The following is a 22,460-nucleotide window of genomic DNA, read 5'->3' as shown; positions in this document are numbered from 1 at the left end:
ATGAGATATCATAAAAGTCAGTCGATAGTTTACGCACGGCGCACGTAGAAGGCGCACGGCTGAAGGCGCACGACATAAGGCGCACGACGGACGAGACACGACATCAATAGGTCATGAGTTTAGACTGTAGTATGGAGGGTACTTGTTTTCTCTTTCCGTTTGTCACGATCCCGGAAGTGCGTGTGTTTTGCTATGTCGAGTCTTCCTCTCCCTTCCCGCTTTGCTTTAGAGTTTTCATACCACTGTACGCATGCGCGCCAGCATATCACTCGATGCCGCCACATGCGTATTACCAACCTTTTTTTCTTATTTACACCTATTTGTCTATCTGATATAGTGAAAGGCTGAAATGTAAAGGCATACGCGAACATGAAACATCACTATTCATGTCATGTCCAGATAATTACACAAAAGACTGATGGAATTATTTGTCTGATTATTGCCTTTGTTTCTCGATGCTTGCGTTTTTCCCCCGAGTTTATTAGAATTCTGTACTGATGGACCGCGCGGAACTGATATGTACTTGTCAACGCCCTGGCGGTCCTTCGGTTCGCGTGCCCTTTGACCTCTTGGGTATCCATTGTTGACTATAAGACATCCATCATTTTGTATTCAATTCTCAATTTATTTATCGTTGTAATTTTGACCAACTACGTTCTTTTTGATCCAATTTGTCAAAATTGCAGTAAAAAACAATTGAATTTTTACACATTTCTAATCTATTTTTAGTAACAATTCCCAAACATTCACGTCTCCCGATATTGATCGTTCATATGGAGCATTTCGATGTAAGTTAATAACCGTGAAACCTTTGCTGGTAATTATTTGAATTTTTATTTGGACATTTCAATATTGAGTACCCATACCTAAGGCTGTGAACCCAGAGTCATACAGGTATGTACTCGTTGGTCCAGCCAGACGAATGCGCGCGCACGCACACCGCCATCATGTGGTCAGTTCATCTGCAAATTACAGGGACAATGTACTTGAACGGGTTACCTAGAGACGCCAGAACTATAGAGATGGCTCCAGAGCCGTCGTCAAACCAGAGAAAATAGCTGTCTTTGAGTTTTGTTCGTGTTTAATGTTCACGAATCATAAAATCAATTAATTCTAACAGCAAAAGTCTTCGACTACAACGTCTATATCCCGAATTATCACGGAAATCGTAATAAATGGTGCAGAAAAAAATTATCTCTTTATAAATTCACCAAACAGACGTAAATAAGCAATCTAGAATTTCCACACTACGAAACTGTCGCATTGACGGAAGTGAATTACATAGAAAGTCGACAGAACTCGAGTTAGAGAGATGATCGTCTGTACAAATCAGTGCGGAGAAAGTCGACTCTATAGAACTCGAGTTATAGAGGGTATCGTCTCCACCAATCAGTGTGGAGAAAGTCGTCTCAACGGAACTCGAGTTATAGAGGGTATCGTCTCCACCAATCAGAACGGAGAAAGTCGACTCAATGGAACTCGAGTTATTGAGTACATCGTCTCCAATCAGTACAGAGAAAGTCGACTCAACAGAACTCGAGAAATTGATGTCATCGTCTCCTCCAGACTAAGATTTTACATCAGCCCTGTTTTACACACCCCTCCCCCCTCTCCCCCTTAAATGGTTTACATAAAAACAGTATGTCCTACTAATAATTATGGCTATAATTTCAGTTCACTGACCGTATTACGAATTATTTATGATGTGGTTGTATATCACCTTAATAACTTTAACATATCAGGACCACGCGTCAATTTTCACAACTTGTTACTAGGACATGAAATCAGAATGAGACAAATTTAATTAAGTTTCCCTACATTCGATATATGAATTGTGTACAGTTTTATCTGCAATCCAGCTATTCTCAATACTTTTATGGAAACTGGCGTCTTTGTACATCGTGTGACAAGCTCCCAGCAGGCTATGCTGCACTCCTCGACAGTAAAATGACTCATGACTATTTCTGAAACTCAAATGACTAATACAAATTAAAATACATTGTATAATACTTAAACAATATGAAAACAGTGATTCACACAACAATTAACCTGCCATTGTATTATAATTATCATTGTATGTTTATCCCTAGTCATTTCACGTGTGAAGATACCAAAAATTCCTGGGTAGCTTCTTTAGGGTTTCCTTTTCAATACTGACAATGCTACTGAAAAGGGTCTGATCAAGGATAGGATTAGTCATTGGTGATCCCTCTATTGACAGTAACGTGAAAACTACACTGGCAAAATAGAAACAAAGTCACTCAAAACCGCACAAAAAGACAACTTTTAAAAGTGTTTGTAATTCTTTATTGTCTTTCCAACACGCCATTTAAAGTTTTCACCTGTAAAATATATCACAGGTGACATCGCTTCTGCTTCATTAGACAGGTGTTGTGTCCGGGCATTGATAGCTAAAGAATTGCATGTTCCATACCATTAGATATTGTGGTTTTAAAGATATAAAGAGAAAGTCGGGACCTGCCTGGGCGACACACCGAAGCGGCCTTGGCTTTAGTAAAACGATCTTATAAAACAGAAAAATTACCAAATTATTGATTTAGTCATCGATAGCGTTTTTGGATACATTATTCAGAACATAATTGCAGATGTCATTTTTAAACATTTATATGAACCAAAATCAAACAATTATCGACTGGGTATATGGATAGTTTTCGATAAAAATCTACAAAATTCTTTTTAAACTTTGATTATAAGGTCTTATTTTATGACCTCTGATGATTTCCGATAAGGTTTAAAGGTATCATTTTAACGAATTCTTAGAATTAAAATACAAATTAAAGTACATTTAAATAACTTTATCGAATTCGAATTATTCTGAATGATATATAATATTAAAATTACAGGGGATTTCACGGGATTTTGAGTTTCAATGTTGACAAATGAGACATTATCAGTTTGGTCAAAGGAAACGGACGGAACGCTTGCGTGATAAGTTCCGGGTCGACAGCAACTTAAAAGTAGATCGGAGCGGATATGTAATAGTGTGTCAAAATTAGAATTCAATACAGGGTCATTTTGTGGCTTATGGAAGTGTTTGATTCGGTGTTAAATTGGTCGACATTAACCCCGATCAGCTTCATTGCGTTCCCCGTTAATGCGTCGGTTAAACCCCGGACAGTAGACCGTTCCCAGGTCAAGCTATGTCGGAGAATTTCGTCACACGCCTTTCCGCTGAAACACGTGCTATATGCAATTGCATGTCACAATATTTCCTGTCAATACTATTCATTTACAATGGGATACCATTGACTTGTGACACCAACATCCTCTTAAAACATATAGATAAATAAATTGTATGGGCGAGGGGTGAAGGTGATGCTACAAACGAATGATGCACGAAAATATCTTCCTTTTGTGAAGGAAACGCAGAGGTTCCGTGGATTTTTCGAATGAAAAATTCAATTCCATCTTACATAGAAATTTACTTGAACCCGGTTATATTCAAACCACGCTCGACCCCGAAAATGCCGAGACAAGTTGCAGAAATGCCGTAATAGTAGATTGCACGAAACGTTATCATCTGTTGGAATTTTTTGGAGTCGTTGTTCTTATTAAGTCTAGGGTCTTCCACAAGGCGAGTTCCTCAGGCCGAATGTGATAAAACCCCACTAATTATATAAGAGAGAAATTAAATTCCGATTAAAATTTTACGACTTAAATCAGAAAAAAGAACTCGTCCAAGGAGATCATTGAAGGACGCGCCATTCACTGTCCCAAAGTAAGACTGATCTTTCCTGATAAACACTACTGACAGATATAAAGGTCCGATTTGACGGTATATAATTTTATCATTAAATGCGATGTCTCCGCGTTTCAATCGTATAATATATTATATATAATTTGGTGTTGTAGGCGTTCCGGAAAGTAATTAACCGTACAATTAGAAAATTAGAAGTCAAAGTGTCCTCAGTAACCTGTATGTAATATCCTTCTAAAATAACCTACATTAAAAAAATAAAAAAATAACCACTGTTTTGTTGAGAGCATGTCAATGTGCTACATGTACATATGAAAAAAATAAAAAAAACAAAACAATGCTAAATTCATCAAAAGATATTTGGTGTGTATAATAACTTTTAATTTGGCCAGCGGAGATCGGCTTCATGGTTTAGAAGTATACTTTATAGTACTTGGGAGTTACAAGTTACTTGGGGAACGCAAATGTGCGAGTTCTTAACTTATAGTTAAGAAAAAGTGCTTGAACGTATGACACATGTCACAAGAATGAGCGAACGTACTAATGGACGAGTAAAACAAAGACAATGCATGCAAATTCCTGTACAGAGCCTTCCGTAGTTCGGAGTCGCCATGTTGACAGCGGTTTAATCTCGCGTGTGGCCAGTAAATCCATGGTTGTATTATCTCAAAAACGGAAGGATGGGTACAAAAGACAGGGCAATTTCCTTATTTTTATTTTTTTATCAAAGCAAAATCTGATCTTACAACCTCGTACTTGAAAAATTAAACAAATTAAACGCCTTTAACTATTGGTACCTTGTAGTTATCTACTTAATTGGCGGCCCGTGCTCACAACCTCTTTATATCTTCGGTAATTGTAAATTGACCGAGCGTAATTCCACTGTAAAATAGTTCAACATTAAATCTGATTAATTCGTGGCCGTCTCCGGCTGTCGTTTGTGACTGAGCACGCCGTCGGGAGGGACAAAGGAGGGGCAGCCAATCAGAGAGCACCGCCTCTACATAAATATGTATTAAAATAACTTGACGACAAACTTTCCAGCGTTTTCTCAGCTCTTGGTGCTCCTCATGGAAAGTTGATATATTCAACTCTATACATGGACACGAACTTTTTTCTTACTATATAGAGGATATTGAATGGTTTCCCGTTTAATATAACATATATTTCACGAGTATGACAGAATATCGATATTTTTAATGCAAAATCTTGTATTTTCACTGCTAAAGTTTTATTAGTTTGATAAATTTCTTTATATCACTGGCAAAAATGCAATAAATATATATATATATTTTTTTTTCAGTACAGTATACAATTGACAAAAAATGCTCCCTTTTCGCATTATTTACCTATATCACGTCAAAGAGTAGAAAAATCTAAGATATAATTTTATACTGCAAAAAGATACCAGAATCTTCTTTAAAACTATTCCCACATAAGCTAATAATCTGTCCTAGGTAGCAAGAAATCCATACACACATACATCCTGTATATAAATGTGTATACCACATATACTACACATGTATACATATGAACACGGCCTTACACATTAGTACATCAATGGAATATTCAGTTTCCTCGCGATAATTGGTCATCTGTTTTAGAACGTTACATAAATCTTATACGTTTATTTGGAATTTATATAAATACGTTTAAATATCGTGACGTTTAAAATCTCCGACAGAAAACATAAATCGTATTTTTCATATATATTAATTAACATATTTTCAGATTTTGCAGGCAAATTAACTGTCGTTAGAGTCAAGTTTTAATATACCATGTATAGAATGATACACGCGAGAATCAGTTAAGTCATTTTTCTCATTGTCACTTATTGATTAAAAGAAACAAAATGACAGATGTCCATATGAAATGAATATTGAATCGTAGACAATATAAAGAATAGATTGTAATACATGTATAATGTTTGGCAAGTTGCAATTATCAAAACTTCTCGAATTCTTAATTGATAAAGGGAATATTGAGATGGGGGTATGTACAGATACACCTGTATGGAGGGGCAAGTTGTTTAATATTTTATCCAAAAAAATAAAGCGTCTTTAAAATCATTATGAATACATCCCACCCAGTTTCAAAATAAATAGATTCTGGCATTCGAAGGCATCTCCGTGAAAGTGAACAGTCCAATAAACTTAAAAAAAACAAAAACTTTATCCCCATGAGAATGACCTCACCAGAGCGTGGTACCTGTCTCTAGTCAGGGTGGAAGACAGGATTTATGAATTTAAGTTCAGTTTTAGATGACATACGTAATTTCGGGACACTGTACGAATGCCAATCTCGGTCGCGGAGATGCTTTGCAGTTACAATCAGTACCAAATTAAAAAAAATTCTGTTTATTGATTTTTGTTACTTTTTTACTTTAAACATATTTTATTTACACATATTTGCAAATAGGATTTGGCACAAGTTATTACAACTTATGATTTTTGTTAATGAATGATATCATTCAAATGACCTGGCTATTTTCTAACTGAACAGGAAAATGTATGGGCAGTTTATTTCGATGGATGTGATAATATTTTCCCCTTATATGCTAATATGATATTTACTTTAGTTTTGTTTATCAATCGATGATACATAAATCATGCAATATCGACGCCCAATTGTTATCCGGAAGTCTTCATAGCCCGCCTCTTTCCGGAAGTTTACGATGCTATGTGTAGAACCGGAACTGGCCACTCGCATACCCGTGTTGCTAATTACAGTAATATCACTTTCTACTTAACACTTAGAAGCAATGTGGCTTCACCTAGCGGCAAATTAGCAACCACGACCAGAAGTCAAGTCGCCGGTAGGTGTCGCTAGTTGACCGTGACGTAAAGGTCCGATTAAATAAACTCCAGGTTTCTCCGGTAAGTACAGGAAAGTCATCGAGTACAAAAATGTGTAGACAAATACGTATGGTTAATTTGTCCTAATCCCCAAAGAACATCGTACTTAAAAATGATGTTTTCATTAGACGGCGAAATGGATCGCAATAATTGATTTCGGACACTTCCGGTTGTCCCAAACACAAGGACACAGGACTTGAAAGGCCAGTGAGGCTATAGTGCTTAAGCCAAAAACTGATGATAAGGAACCAGATGAAGAAAACTAATATGCTCCTAATTGAATTTACGATTGATGCCAAAATGAACACGGGAAGGAAGCTTGTAAACAAAAACATATACGTTTTCTTAGTTATATGAATATTTCACCGCTGTAAATAATCATGTACGCCTACGTGTAATATGTCTGAAAGAATGGCGAGATTGATGTGTGGTTTTTCTTGATATTAATAAGATAACGTCATCGACACTTCGATGCTTGGGGATGTTTGGTAGACGGCGAAAAGACGGCAGCTACGAGCATCCCGTGCCTAGAGGGCGCCTTGAGTGCCTGCCAGGACATCGATATGCGATACGAGCTCTACGGCAATAAAAATATCAATAGCGATGGGCGTCCAATTGTGTCTAATGCAAAAATAATAAAAATCAATTATCTAGGAGAAATAAACAAGATAAATGTGGTGTTGATAAATTCTTTATTTCCGATTGCCGCTACATCTACCCCCATCAACAAAGTAGTGCCTACTTCTGTGGACGGTTCTAATCAGCCTCCCTCTCCACGACAGATACATCAGATACTTAATACAGCACATCAAGGCACAGTTAATCGGGGTCACACGAGTGGAGGGGAAAAAAACCCGGGCCCCATCAGCCGGAGTTGGTTATAACGTCTACCGATCACAACGCGGTCTCCCATCTCCCGAGTCAGCGGTGCGGATCGTTCTAGTCCCTTTTGGCGATCACCCACTCGGAGTAACAACACCTTGTCAGGTGTGCGATTAAATTTCACTTAAATTACAGATAGTAAATTTTCTTTGCTAATTTAAAGACATCAATGATTCGGGTGCCCATGCTCCCCCTCGCTAAGTAGTCGGGGCTCGGTTTCCCCGCTCATTAAATGTTATTGAAGCCAATTCACTGGAAATTGGACTTTAATGTCAGACACGATCGTCATTCTCTTGTTCGATGATATCTCGGCGAACAATGACGACGGAGAATAACAGATTTGATGCCAAGCCGTATCTGAGGATACTCGGGGGAGATGGGCCTGGAGATAAGGGGAGGTAAATTGCGGGGCGACACGCAATATGGCGGACCCGAGACCCGGGGACACGTACTTAACGCCGTCACTTGCGGGCCCATCATCTGACAGTCCGATATACAAATAATACGGATATGATTCTGAACAATATGGATGAATTAAAATTTAAAAGTGATACATTTTAAAGACTAATTGTCACGTTAGCATTTATTAATGAATTGTCAGCGGTGGATATGAGGGGGGTTCGGTTAAACGTGACATGTGGCAGGGACACATTGTCCAGTAAAACTGATCTCCTCACAGATAGTGCCAGGCTAACAATAAAACGACAATTTTCTACACGAAATATCAACTTTATACTTAAATCATTATAACGGGTATGGTGGTCTAAAGGTGAAAGTTACGGGACTCGATTTTTTGACACTATCAAGATCACTTACATGTATCAAATTTAACGCTACTTCAATGTTCAATACCAACAATGCGTTTTCTTATCATTACCGTTTTGGATAAACTTCTTTTTTTTTTGAAATCAATACTTTAAAACTTCTTTTTTTATCTTCTTTTTTTTTTTAAATTAAATTGAATAAGAAAAAGACAATATTATGGCTTTAATATTTCTCTTTCTTACGTTTATAGCATGTAATACAAGCTAATATACATTTTTTTTCTTGCTTCAATATTACCAAGGCGACCAGTGAGTTAATGCCGTCAGAGATGTCACAATGCTTCACCACTGACGGTGACGTCACGACGATGGCAATATTGCAGCATGCTGGTCGGTCGAGAAATGGTTGAATGTCTGATAATATCAAATTACGCAAACAAAACTACATAAAAGCGTTATTGTTTCAGAGGATATCATGAATGATTTGGATATTCAATCCTCGGGGTCACAAACTTTTGTCAATCTAATTATGAATCCTTCAGTTGGATATTTCTCTCCTACATTCCCATATACGACGTTGTATGAATAGGAAATAGTAAAGCATTAAGTTTGTGGTTATAGTTATGCCTTGAAAGTTGGGTGGTCGGGTGGCACTGTGGTTACACACTTGCCTTTCACCTATGCGGCCTGGGTTAGATTCCCCGATCGGACATGAACAGGAATGAGGTCACCTGCCCGACCACGTGGGTCCCGGTTTCATCCCACAGTTAAGACCCCTCGCGCGCTTCCATACGTAGCTATAACTTGTTTCGTAATTGTTGCATTAATAATAGATAATTTGATATTGCCTAGAAAATCGCCAGTCTGTAAAAGTTTTATATAAGAATAATCCCGGATTTTAACCTGTCCATAACGACCATCAGTGTGTTTCTCCCCTTTGTGGTCTTTATACACAGGCTCGACTGTACTTACTTACAATGTTGTATACGTCAACTTGGCCAACTGTATACAAGACCATAAGTGTATGATATGGACCAGTGTGCCTCTAAAGTCCGCGGCCTCACTAATGACCTGGCCCTGAATTCGACCACAACAAGTGTTTCTTTAATATCGTTAATAGGGCTAATTATCTAAATCGTTGGTGAATTATTACGTTTTCCATCCAACCCTACACTACTCCGTCACCGCACGTGAGATTGGCGGGAAGGGTTAGATTAAAAGTGCCCTTTCTGGCCTGTACGTGTTGGAAATAGGCCACATAAAATGGACAAAAAATTACCAAACAAAAGAAAGAAGACATTATTGAGAAAACGACGCAATTATATAGAGAACAACCCAGGGAACAAGAGTAGTATCTTCTGATTAATACCGAGCAGCTCCGCCTGGTGGACAGAACGTGTAGGTCGAGCAGGTGTGGACGCGCCACTTATACTACCATATGTCTTCATCAGCGCACCACTAACGCCACTCGGCGGTCATTGTGGGGGACCAATATATTGTAGCCAATCTATCGGTGGCCATATTAGGAGATATAGCGAGCCAACAGTGTGTCAATAATATAAATCTAATTGTGTGGAATTACGGCAAATAATGGAATTACGGAAACGCTAGTTTATATCGGCGGCGACATTCCCATATAGCATAGCTGACTTTCGATACTTCTATAAAGGGCCAGACGGCGACAGGCTGTACTGAAATTCCTATGATAAAGGTGTGCCACTTCTCAACATCGCAGTGGCGCCCTGGAGCAACAGCACGCATTCATTTTAGTTCTTGAAAGTCAAATATCCTATGAAAAATGCACTTGTATCTGTCCTGCATTTCTATTTTTTAAGTATAGTAGCAAATTAATAAAAAAAAAAAATATATATATATATGAATTTAAGACGATTGTGCCGTCATAGCAAGGCCAGAAATACACCCTATAAACAGTAAACACGAGAACTGTTCTTTGATTGGGAAATCCGGCTAGACGCGCCGGAACCTTAATACCTAAACTATTATATAGTATACGTCCAACAGTAAACGTGTCCTTCAGCTTAACAATAGCAAGCATGTCAGATGTACTATCAAACCAGTCGTCCCGCACGGCCATTTGTACCGGAAGTTCAATATTAATATCTATATATCTCCAAAAGTCGCATGTACTGAAAGTCGATTGTATGACATTGTCACATGTACCGGAAGTCGAAATAGTCATATGCACCGGATGTCAATATATAAATATTTATATCTGGCAATGTCGCATATAACGGAGTCGAGATTAGTATACAAATATTTTGCAATATGACATGTACTCGAAGTCGATATTTGAATATTAATATCAGGCACTGTCGCATATAACGGAAGTCGGTATTGGTATACAAATATCTTGCAATGTGACATGTACCGGAAGTCGATATTGATATACAAATATCTGGCCCTGTCACATGTACCGGAAGTTGATATTTAAATAATAATATTAGACACTGTCGAATATACCGGAACTCGGTATTCGTATATCATTTTTGGCATAGTCATAATTATGTGAATTAAGAGCTATACAGGTCCAGCATTGTCATTCGTAACTACTCGGCCGATTCCGTACCTTCCATCTAATGACCGTAGAGAATCGGCCGAGGTGTTCCGAGTCCAGCATTGTCACATGTACCGTTTTTCGACACAATTATGGATGCAACCTATTTTTAACTACATATTCATCAAATACCAGTTTGAAATCTGATAACGTTGTTACATGTACTTTCCAGTTTCCTTGTGGAAGTTTTTATATTCATTTACATTCAAAGATTGCATCCGTCAATAGTATAAAGATTTTCCCAGATTGAATTGTGTCTACTGTCCGGCGTCCGTATATGCAGTATAGTCGGCTACGTTTGACAAAAGTCTAAAGGAAGGTGCAAAGAACACCATACCCATTGCTCAGCACGAGTGTGGTCATTTTCCTTATTTCCGATTCTGCTCCGATATCAAGTCTGGTCATTTCGTCTCCAGGTTTGGTCACATAAATGTTTTGGGGTCGTTGACTCGAGTTCCACGCAGTACCAGCACCATAATGACTGGGGCGGGTTGACTCCACGGCTTGTCCCTAGTACAAACATCATTCGTCACAAACTACACGGGACGTTTCGGCTCCAGCTCGTGTGTTCCACGGAGCGGATCAGGGATCGTCTGTCAGTCTCTACCAACGGCTCGTGCCAACATGGTAGACTCTTTCAACATAGCAACAAATCTCTCATCATTCGGCAATAACAGCTGATGATAAGCTAATTGAAACACCCTCCGATCCGTCGTATCTGACGTTAGCAGATTGATGGGTCTGGCGAGGCATGGCGGCAGTCTGCGTACGGAGGGGTAATGTCACAGCATCAGATACGGCGGGTATCTTCTATACACAATTAATTTACAGAAATTGTCGAGATCATATCGCTGTTTCCCTTGTCAGTTATGTTTGTATAAACCACAATCATCTCTTTACCGAGAGACAGGCGATCGAACAGAGCGTTACTACATGTATAATCCCCGGCATTAGCAGCTTGCTGTAGAGGGCGTGCTATGTACGCCCGGCCACACCCCACTGTATGTCTGAGAAGACATTTCAGGTGCGGTAATTGGTCAAACATATGAATAGTTTTCAATCGAGAGGCTGCTGGGCAAGGCTCTGGCCAAAGTGCCTTTAACGTGTCATTTATCACGTGACTACACTGCACGTGTAAAACAGTAAATACAACTAGGTCCTATGACATACTTTGTGTGTATTACTATCACTGTGTCGTCATAATAGATAATACGTCATCATGCATTCTAGTCCGACAGAACCGAGATATTACAAAGAAAAAAAACTTTTAAAAGTAGCAATTTAGTTTCGCTTTTTTAAACCGGAACCGAAGGGGTGATGAATACGACACCGGAACTGAGAGGGTGATTAATATCTGACACCGGAACTGATGTCCAGGTGATGAATATCTGACACCGGAACTGATGTCCAGGTGATGAATATCTGACACCGGAACTGAAGTCCAGGTGATGAATATCTGGCACCGGAACTGATGTCCAGGTGATGAATATCTGACACCGGAACTGATGTCCAGGTGATGAATATCTGACATATTGTCCGAGGTTCCATGGTAGGCGATGCTGAGTTAAAACTGTTCTCATGCTTTCAATAAATGTGTGTGCCCGAGATACATGTATTTTATTTCAATAACCAAAAATATTTTCAACATACATGTAACTCAAATTTGAATTATATCGGACAAATTCTCCTCATATTGCTTTTGTCAATAATGACTGCGCTTCAGAACGTGTAGTATTATGGCTATCTACAGTAATTTGTAAATCAAAGCTTCCGAGGGCTTTATTGAGCTGACCAGAAATGTAACATCAACTCGGATCCTACACATCCATTTCACCGCGTGAAATTCCATAGAATTATTTATTCATTCAAGTAACTTACACAAAAAGTAAAAAAACAAAACAAAAAACAAAAAAAATTCGTATCATGTAATTCAAAAGTTGACGAAAAGTCGATATCAAGACGTGTCAATTTTTGTATACTCAAACATAAACCATATTATGCCCGATGTAAAGGAAAATGTTCAGATATAAATTAAGGTCATTCTTTTACTAATGTCATTGTACAACAATTAATTACGTAACTGACTTTTCCTAGAACTCCTATCAATTGTTGTGTTTTTCTCGATATTTATGTCGTAGTTTTAACGTACTTTTTAAAACATCTGTTATCACCGTCCTGGCTTTTCTAGGATTCATTAACTAAATGAAAGCCCATTAGAATCCTCTTAATGAAACTTTAATTAAGAATTTCTATATAATGCGATTTTACGCCCAAACTATTAATTTGTGCAGGAATTGATTAAACTCGTGTGAATTTGTTGCTAAAATTTGCCACAATTTCTCTAGGTATCCAGGTCGCGATGTTTTATAGATGTTTCCAGTCGTCATAGAAGCATTGTTATGCATTCAAGAGAGAGACAGGCAACCACATTGGTCTTCAACGGCAAGCACGTGAAAACATCAAGGTTTGCCTTGGGTTGCTAAGAACATGGTCCGTTTCCATTATTTTTGCTATTTTCAAGTTATCATGAATGAACGGATTCAATTGTATTTCGTTTCTCAACTGTGACGTCATTGACATTGCATGGCGATGGTAATATTACGGAAGGACGACTGTTGATCCACAGGGCCACGTCACTATCGTATCGTTTTGTAAACAAGGGTTACGAGTCGTAGGGTAGACATCTTAAGTGTTTACAAAACGATACGATAGTGACGTGGCCCTGTGGTTGATCATGCTGTTTCCCCTTAAAATATTGACATTTGATAACGACAATGAAACAATGGAATCCGCATAATTGAAATATTCATATCGGTGACGTTATAACACATGGACTTCAGGTGTGTTTGGCGGCAAAAGACCTAGTAAGGTATATAATTTATCAATGACCAAATTGTATGGGTACGGCAGGATATACGTATACATATTCGGAGACGATGGTACAGCTAAGGTCTAAATAACACAGTATGCTAAGTCTGAGCATTTTACCAATCTGCTCAATAAAAAGAAATTAAACGAAACATGCATGGCGTCGATCATTTTCTTCTTCTTTATGGTAATTCTACGGCCAATATTAGTAATACCAAGAAAACCGACAAGTAACCCTTAACAGAGACCTATATACTAGTATATAGGTCTCTGCCCTTAATAAAAAACGGGACTATTGGTGGGGGTAGAGAATGCTATTTGTACCACTTCAGAAAATGTGATTGCCGTAAGGCCAATTGCCCACAATTCACGTTGAAATATATTGCAGGTCGGAAAGCCGACAAGAGATGGCAAAGGACGAGACGAAGCAGTGCCGTGTCCTGGACAAGTGATTGCGACTGACAAGACCGACATCAACATACTTACAAGGGGTAGGTTGGTGACTTTCATTCTCAGGGTTAGTTTGTACAATGTAACTAACGTTTTCTGGATCACCAAAAGTTTTTGGTCAAAACGTAACGGATTGGAAAGGTGGAAACATTCTACCTGGCTCTCCATTTGACAAGTTAAAGAGGTTCTTAATCATTAGCAGACCCTACCCGACTCTTCATCTGACAAGTTTGGGGAGTTCTTCATCACAATCAGGCCCTACCCGACTCTTCATCTTACAAGTTTGAGTTCTTCATCACAATCAGGCCCTACCCGACTCTTCATCTGACAAGTTTGGGGAGTTCTTCATCATAAGCAGACCCTAACCGACTCTTCATCTTACAAGTTTGAGTTCTTCATCATAATCAGGCCCTACCCGACTCTTCATCTTACAAGTTTGAGGAGTTCTTCATCACAATCAGACCCTAACCGACTCTTCATCTTACAAGTTTGAGGAGTTCTTCGTCACAATCAGGCCCTACCCGACTCTTCATCTTACAAGTTTGAGGAGTTCTTCATCACAATCAGGCCCTACCCGACTCTTCATCTTACAAGTTTGAGTTCTTCATCACAATTAGACCCTACCCGACTCTTCATCTTACAAGTTTGAGGAGTTCTTCATCACAATCAGACCCTACCCGACTCTTCATCTTACAAGTTTGAGGAGTTCTTCATCACAATCAGGCCCTACCCGACTCTTCATCTGACAAGTTTGAGGAGGTTCTTCATCACAATCAGACCCTACCCGACTCTTCATCTTACAAGTTTGAGGAGTTCTTCATCACAATCAGGCCCTACCCGACTCTTCATCTTACAAGTTTGAGTTTTTCATCACAATCAGATCTACCCGACTCTTCATCTTACAAGTTTGAGGAGTTCTTCATCACAATCAGATCTACCCGACTCTTCATCTTACAAGTTTGAGTTCTTCATCACAATCAGACCCTACCCGACTCTTCATCTTACAAGTTTGAGTTCTTCATCACAATCAGACCCTACCCAACTCTTCATCTTACAAGTTTGAGGAGTTCTTCATCACAATCAGACCCTACCCGACTCTTCATCTGACAAGTTTGAGGAGGTTCTTCATCACAATCAGACCCTACCCGACTCTTCATCTGACAAGTTTTAGGAGATCTTCATCACAATCAGACCCTACCCGACTCTTCATCTTACAAGTTTGAGTTCTTCATCACAATCAGACCCTACCCGACTCTTCATCTTACAAGTTTGAGGAGGTTCTTCATCACAATCAGACCCTACCCAACTCTTCATCTTACAAGTTTGAGATCTTCATCACAATCAGATCTACCCGACTCTTCATCTTACAAGTTTGAGGAGATACTCATCACAATCAGGCCCTACCCGACTCTTCATCTTACAAGTTTGAGTTTTTCATCACAATCAGACCCTACCCGACTCTTCATCTTACAAGTTTGAGTTCTTCATCACAATCAGACCCTACCCAACTCTTCATCTTACAAGTTTGAGGAGATCTTCAACACAATGAGGCCCTACCCGACTCTTCATCTTACAAGTTTGAGTTTTTCATCACAATCAGACCCTACCCGACTCTTCATCTTACAAGTTTGAGGAGTTCTTCATCACAATCAGATCTACCCGACTCTTCATCTTACAAGTTTGAGGAGTTCTTCATCACAATCAGGCCCTACCCGACTCTTCATCTTACAAGTTTGAGTTTTTCATCACAATCAGATCTACCCGACTCTTCATCTTACAAGTTTGAGGAGTTCTTCATCACAATCAGATCTACCCGACTCTTCATCTTACAAGTTTGAGTTCTTCATCACAATCAGACCCTACCCGACTCTTCATCTTACAAGTTTGAGTTCTTCATCACAATCAGACCCTACCCAACTCTTCATCTTACAAGTTTGAGGAGTTCTTCATCACAATCAGATCTACCCGACTCTTCATCTTACAAGTTTGAGTTCTTCATCACAATCAGACCCTACCCGACTCTTCATCTTACAAGTTTGAGTTCTTCATCACAATCAGACCCTACCCAACTCTTCATCTTACAAGTTTGAGGAGTTCTTCATCACAATCAGACCCTACCCGACTCTTCATCTGACAAGTTTGAAGGGTTTTTCTTCATCACAATCAGACCCTACCCGTCTCTTCATCTTACAAGTTTGAGGAGTTCTTCATCACAATCAGACCCTACCCGACTCTTCATCTGACAAGTTTTTTTCTCTATCAGATCACATCATTGGTTATATATCTGTATACTTCATAAATAACGGAAATGCCTTGCAAATCCTATATTAAGACAATTATGAAAGGCTTTGGAATAGATATTATAAAAGACTAACAACAACTAATTATAGTTTTCTGTTCATTTATTTTTCACATATTTATACTGGTCACACAATTGGTCAAATATCCTCACACACTTTCTCCCTCCAACCACGAAAAACACACAGGCAGTACACTTCATCTCTCTCCATCTCAACACGAGAGATGTGACCAATCTCTCCAAACACATTTCATCTCTCTCCATCTCAACACGAGAGATGTGACCAATCTCTCTAAAACACATGTCTTTCTCCCTCTCAACAGACACATCATCTTTCTCCCTCTCAACAGACACACAGTCCATCTCTCTCAACCAAAGCACATACCAAAATGATACCAATGCCATACAAGACTACTATCCCACCACTCATAAGCACCATCATTTTAAGTCCTTTTTTTAAATACTTGTTATCACATGTACTTGCACTAAACAGTCTTAAATTTAAAGACATGCTATCTGAAGAATCTGTCACTCGGACAGATCATTGTGGTGCTAGTATAGAATATATCAGACTTTTGAATGCAAAGTTAGGAAAAATTAAATACAAAATTTCCATGGGGACGATGCATTCAAACCCTTAAGATAAAACATTTTGAAATATACCTGATCTTTATATTAATCTCAGAATGTTTTGAGTTCCACACAAGAGTTTAATATAAGGATTATCCAGATAGTACAGACTTTGTGACATTAGTGGAACACATGATGCTGTGGCAATTTCCATGAAGACTGACGCAACATATTACCAATTATTGCACAGCAATCACTACTTTAAGAGTTGAAGCACATTTTGTTGTAAACACCAGCTGATGACAAGTTCACTGTACTTTCATTTCTCAGGTTGACACTGATTGGGCAGTTAATGATGGTGTCATCTTATCAACAGCCAGGCTTCCTAGCTCTATCGTCTGATTGGTCTGTTGTGATGTGGCTGCTGCAAACAGCGTGTCCATTGTCCCCATCACCTCGTAGAGTTGCTTCATCAGTGCCACTTCACGTTGTACAACAAGGTTAACACGCTTCAGGAGGGCACCAAGGTCGTGTGACTGGTCAATTAGTCCTTTGTGCATTTCTGTAAAAAAAAACAATAGAAATTTTATCAGTACATGTGGTTGGTTCTGTTCATTACTAGAACTACATTCAGTCTTTTGAGTAAAAATTTACAGTCTAGTAGTCATGTGACTGGCCTATAAAGGTCAAGGTCACATGAATATCTCTCAAGGTCATGTGTCCTGGCCCTTCAATCATGGTACTGGCCTATTTGTCGAAATTATATGACTTTGCTATTTGGCAAAGTCACATGACTAGTCTGTCAAGGTCAAGGTCACATGAATGGTCTATCTCTCAAGGTCATGTAATGTACTGGCCCTTCTGCCATGGTATTGGCCTATTTGTCAAAATCATATGACTGGGTTTTTGTGAAAGTCACATGACTGGCTTGGCAAAGTCACATGATTTTTAAACTCAATATAATTTCTGCCAAGGTCATGTGACTGGCCTCTCTGTCAAGGTCATGTGGTGTCTGGGCTAGCTGTCAAGGTCATATGGCGATGCGGTCTTACTGTGATACACATCTACTTTTCTATACCAAAAGTGAATAAACGTGCCCGATTCTTATGAGAAATGATATATTATAGCAATGGAAACTTGTAAGATATTACTTTAATATAAATGACCTCAAATCTTATCATTACTTGTATAAAGCAGATATACTAGCAATTTGTTAAGGTCTACATCAATAAAGTATTTAAACCTTCAAGGTCTACTTATAAAGCAGCTATACTAGCAATTTGTTAAGGTCTACATCAATAAAGTATTTAAACCTTCAAGGTCTACTTATAAAGCAGCTATACTAGCAATTTGTTAAGGTCTACATCAATAAAGTATTTAAACCTTCAAGGTCTACTTATAAAGCAGCTATACTAGCAATTTGTTAAGGTCTACATCAATAAAGTATTTAAACCTTCAAGGTCTACTTATAAAGCAGATATACTAGCAATTTGTTAAGGTCTACATCAATAAAGTATTTAAACCTTCAAGGTCTACTACATACATATACTAGTACTTACCGAGTAACAGTGCCATTATGTCAGTTAATGTATTCATATATCTGGGCTTGTGAATGTTTCTGAAATAAAACAAATATATACATTTTATATATAAATTTTGAATACCTAGTACTGAGGCATTACATAAATACCATTCACAAAGGATAAGCTACATTCAGACAGAACAGAAGTTCAGACCAAGAGATCTCAGCCAATCAGAAGTCATGAAATCTCGTTTTAGGATTCCAAAAAATTAAACATTAAAACAACATGTATTAAGAAAATATTACCAGTAGAATAAGAACTACAACAACTTCTGATGATTTGCTGTCATATATAATGGAATTTTAAAATTTTGTTTTATTTTACATTGTTCAAACAGTAATGAGAAACCGACTTCTCTATGAATCTGAGGAGATGGGAGAGGGATTTCTCATCCCTGCCTGCCAATGCCGATCGGATTCCTTCTCTTCTTATAAGCTCCTGGAGGACAGAGAGTGTAACATCCGGATTCGGATGTCGGACCGTCCACTGAAAAAATAAGGATGAAGAATAAATTGACACTGTTTTGGAAATACTATGTGATGTTGAAATTGTCTTTCTCCATAACACAATATGATGTCTTAAACACAAATAAATGAGTGTAGTCAAACGAAATTCCAGGAACTTTGTACCTTATATATCCGTTATGATATCAGAACATGTCCACTAGTACTTTGCCTTTTTCTCTATGTCAGAGTCTGTTTAGATGTGACATTGCCGGTGATTTACTCACATGCATAGCAGCATCCAGAGCCCTGCTGTACTCAAACTTCTTCAGGAACTTGTCGTATTTGGTAAGGTGGTCTTTCCTCTTGTGTTCTACATGGTGGTCATCCTATTGAACAGTAAACATGTACATTTACTTAATTCAACTCTTCTTTTGCAATTCATACTTTGCTGAAGAAATACTGAATGTTTTCAAATTAAGAAGGGTTTGCTTGATAATTTTTTTATCAACTTCATTGTTCAAAAGTTATTCCATTTCTTTTGGTAAGTGTTTAAGTCGCACTAGACCAGTACTTTAGACAATGACCTTGGCCTACTATCTCGGATATTAAACAGCAATATAATGACCTTGACCTACCTCCTCTGTTATCTAATTAGATTATAACAACTGTGACCTACATGAACATTATCCAATATTTTACAGAATTATAATGACCTTGATCTCAAATATTTCAGGAATATGACAACCTTGATCTACTTCTTCAAATATTTAACAAGAATATAATGGCCTTTACCTGCCTACCTTGATATACAACAGGATTATAACGACCTTGACCTACCTCCCGAGATATTCAACAGGATTATAACAACCTCGACCTCAGGTATTTAACAGGATTATAAACGACCTTGACCTACCTCCTGTGGAATATGGGTTTTTCCTTTCAGACCAAATCTGCTATTCTGGTTTTTCTTTTTCTTCTGTATCACTTCATCTTCTGGTTTCCTTTTCTGTATGGACACCAAACCTTCCGCTGTTCCTACTACCAGTAAGTTGTCATCAGGCTGAAAGGTCAAATAAAACAGGTCATAAGGTCACAGGCTGACAATATGTTTACAGCCAAAAATGGATTGTTTCCCCTTGTTAAAGAAAAATCTTAATTTTGTAGAAAATATACCTACCACATGGAACTAATATCTCCTGAGGTACAGATGTGCAGTAATATACCACTGGACTGTCTTGAAAATTTGTAATACCATACAATTGTAACATTAAATTGTTTATTAAAAAAAATCCATATTTTCTGCTGGATATTTTACTCTATCAAAAAAATTCTTAAAAATCACCAAATAAATATTTTTCAAAATGGTCGCATGTGATAATATCATATTTCAAGACTATTAAATTATGATACTTTTATAAACTTTTATATACTTACAGAGACGGCGACAGCTGTGAGGGTTCCAGGGTAATCCAGTGTATGTACAACTTGGTAAGAACTCAAGTCATAGATTTTCACATGTCTGCAATAGATAAATGTATTTGTTAATTTTCATGTTCAGAAAACATTCAGATTGTATTAAAGAACTAAGTAATAAGTAATGGTAATTTTGAATGAAAAGGAATACTGTTTTGGTGCTATGTGATATGAGTAGACACTTGGTGTCATGTGATATGATTAGACAGTTGGTGTCATGTGATATGAGGAGACACTTGGTGTCATGTGATACAGCAGACACTTTGTGTCATGTGATACAGCAGACACTTGGTGTCGTGTGATACAGCAGACACTTGGTGTCATGTGATACAGCAGACACTTGGTGTCATGTGATACAGCAGACACTTGGTGTCATGTGATACAGCAGACACTTGGTGTCATGTGATATGAGTAGACAGTTGGTGTCATGCGATATGAGGAGACATTTGGTGTCATGTGATACAGCAGACACTTGGTGTCATGTGATACAGCAGACACTTGGTGCCATGTGATACAGCAGACACTAGGTGTCATGTGATACAGCAGACACTTGGTGTCATGTGATACAGCAGACACTTGGTGCCATGTGATACAGCAGACACTTGGTGCCATGTGATACAGCAGACACTAGGTGTCATGTGATATGAGTAGACACTAGGTGTCATGTGATATGAGTAGACACTTGGTGCCATGTGATACAGCAGACACTTGGTGTCATGTGATATGAGTAGACACTTTGTGCCATGTGATATGATTAGACAATTTGTGTCATGTGATAAAAATAGACACTTGGTGTCATGTGATATGAGTAGACACTTGGTGTCATGTGATATGAGTAGACACTTGATGTCATGTGATATGTGTAGACAATTTGTGTCATGTGATATAAATAGACACTTGGTGTCCTGTGATATGAAAAGATACTTGGTGTCATGTGATATGAGTAGATACTTGGTGTCATATGATGAATAAACACTTGGTGTCATGTGATATGAGTAGACACTTGGTGTCATGTGATATGAGTAGACATTTGGTGTCATGTGATATGAGTAGACACTTGGTGTCATGTGATATGAGTAGACACTTGGTGCCATGTGATATGAGTAGACACTTTGTGTCGTGTGATATGAGTAGACAATTTGTGTCATGTGATATAAATAGACACTTGGTGTCCTCTGATGTGAAAAGACACTTGGTGTCATATGATATGAGTAGACACTTGGTGCCATGTGATATGAGAAGACACTTGGTGTCATGTGATATGAGTAGACACTTGGTTTATGTGATATAAGTAGATACTTGGTGTCATGTGATATGAGTAGACACTTGGTGTCGTGATTAATGTGGTCACTTGGTGTCATTTGATATGAGTAGACACTTGGTGTCATGTGATATGAGTAGACACTTGGTTTATGTGATATAAGCAGATACTTGGTGTCATATGATATGAGTAGACACTTGGTGTCATGTGATTAGTGTGGACACTTGGTGTCATTTGATATAAGCAGACAATAAATGCCGAGTGTTAACTGTAGGTATCTATCCTGACTTCCATATATGGCGGGAGTTTGACAGAACCCATCTTTACTGCGAGCACATCCCCGTAGCTGTGAGATAAGCGGAGCATTAAAGCTGATGGAAAAACTATTTTTTATCAAACTCTACTTGTCTAACAAAGATCAAACTAATACTATCGTAAATTCAATTCATATCCTGCAGTCTTAATGCAAATAAACACATTTAATGTAATAAAACTATATCTAATTTACACAAATGTAGAACATGGCATTATTCCTGAGCGGAATATCCAATAAAAGGAGAGTGTAGTGTTTGTTGAATATCATTTGTCAATAAATTAAAGCCAATCTCATTCCTACAATATAACACCTTCACCATCATACCGTGCATTTTCTTTCCTGAAAGCAAATTTAGTGTTCATCAAACCAGATTAGGGTGATTTTGCTGCAATTGTTTGCA

General features: G+C 38.2%; 1 protein-coding gene across 2 annotated transcripts in view; it reads right to left on the bottom strand.

Moving 5' to 3' along the window:
* Nucleotides 1-16,496: 16,496 nt before the first annotated feature.
* The window catches only part of LOC117334625 (U3 small nucleolar RNA-associated protein 15 homolog), a 105,452-nt gene continuing 99,488 nt past the window's right edge, over nucleotides 16,497-22,460 (bottom strand). For both annotated transcript variants that reach the window (XM_033894339.1, XM_033894338.1), the window contains 6 exons: nucleotides 20,445-20,529; nucleotides 19,924-20,070; nucleotides 19,295-19,396; nucleotides 18,917-19,050; nucleotides 18,541-18,599; nucleotides 16,497-17,543 (listed from right to left, as the gene is read on the bottom strand). In XM_033894339.1, coding sequence (XP_033750230.1) covers nucleotides 17,308-17,543; nucleotides 18,541-18,599; nucleotides 18,917-19,050; nucleotides 19,295-19,396; nucleotides 19,924-20,070; nucleotides 20,445-20,529 — 763 coding nt within the window. In that variant the 3' untranslated portion in view covers nucleotides 16,497-17,307. The remainder of the gene's footprint in view (nucleotides 17,544-18,540; nucleotides 18,600-18,916; nucleotides 19,051-19,294; nucleotides 19,397-19,923; nucleotides 20,071-20,444; nucleotides 20,530-22,460) is intronic.

Source organism: Pecten maximus, chromosome 9, assembly GCF_902652985.1.
Source record: "Pecten maximus chromosome 9, xPecMax1.1, whole genome shotgun sequence".
In the NCBI taxonomy this organism is placed as follows: Eukaryota; Metazoa; Mollusca; class Bivalvia; order Pectinida; family Pectinidae; genus Pecten; species Pecten maximus.
The sequence above is the reverse complement of the archived record's forward strand: the minus strand, read 5'-3'. Positions and strand labels throughout refer to the sequence as shown.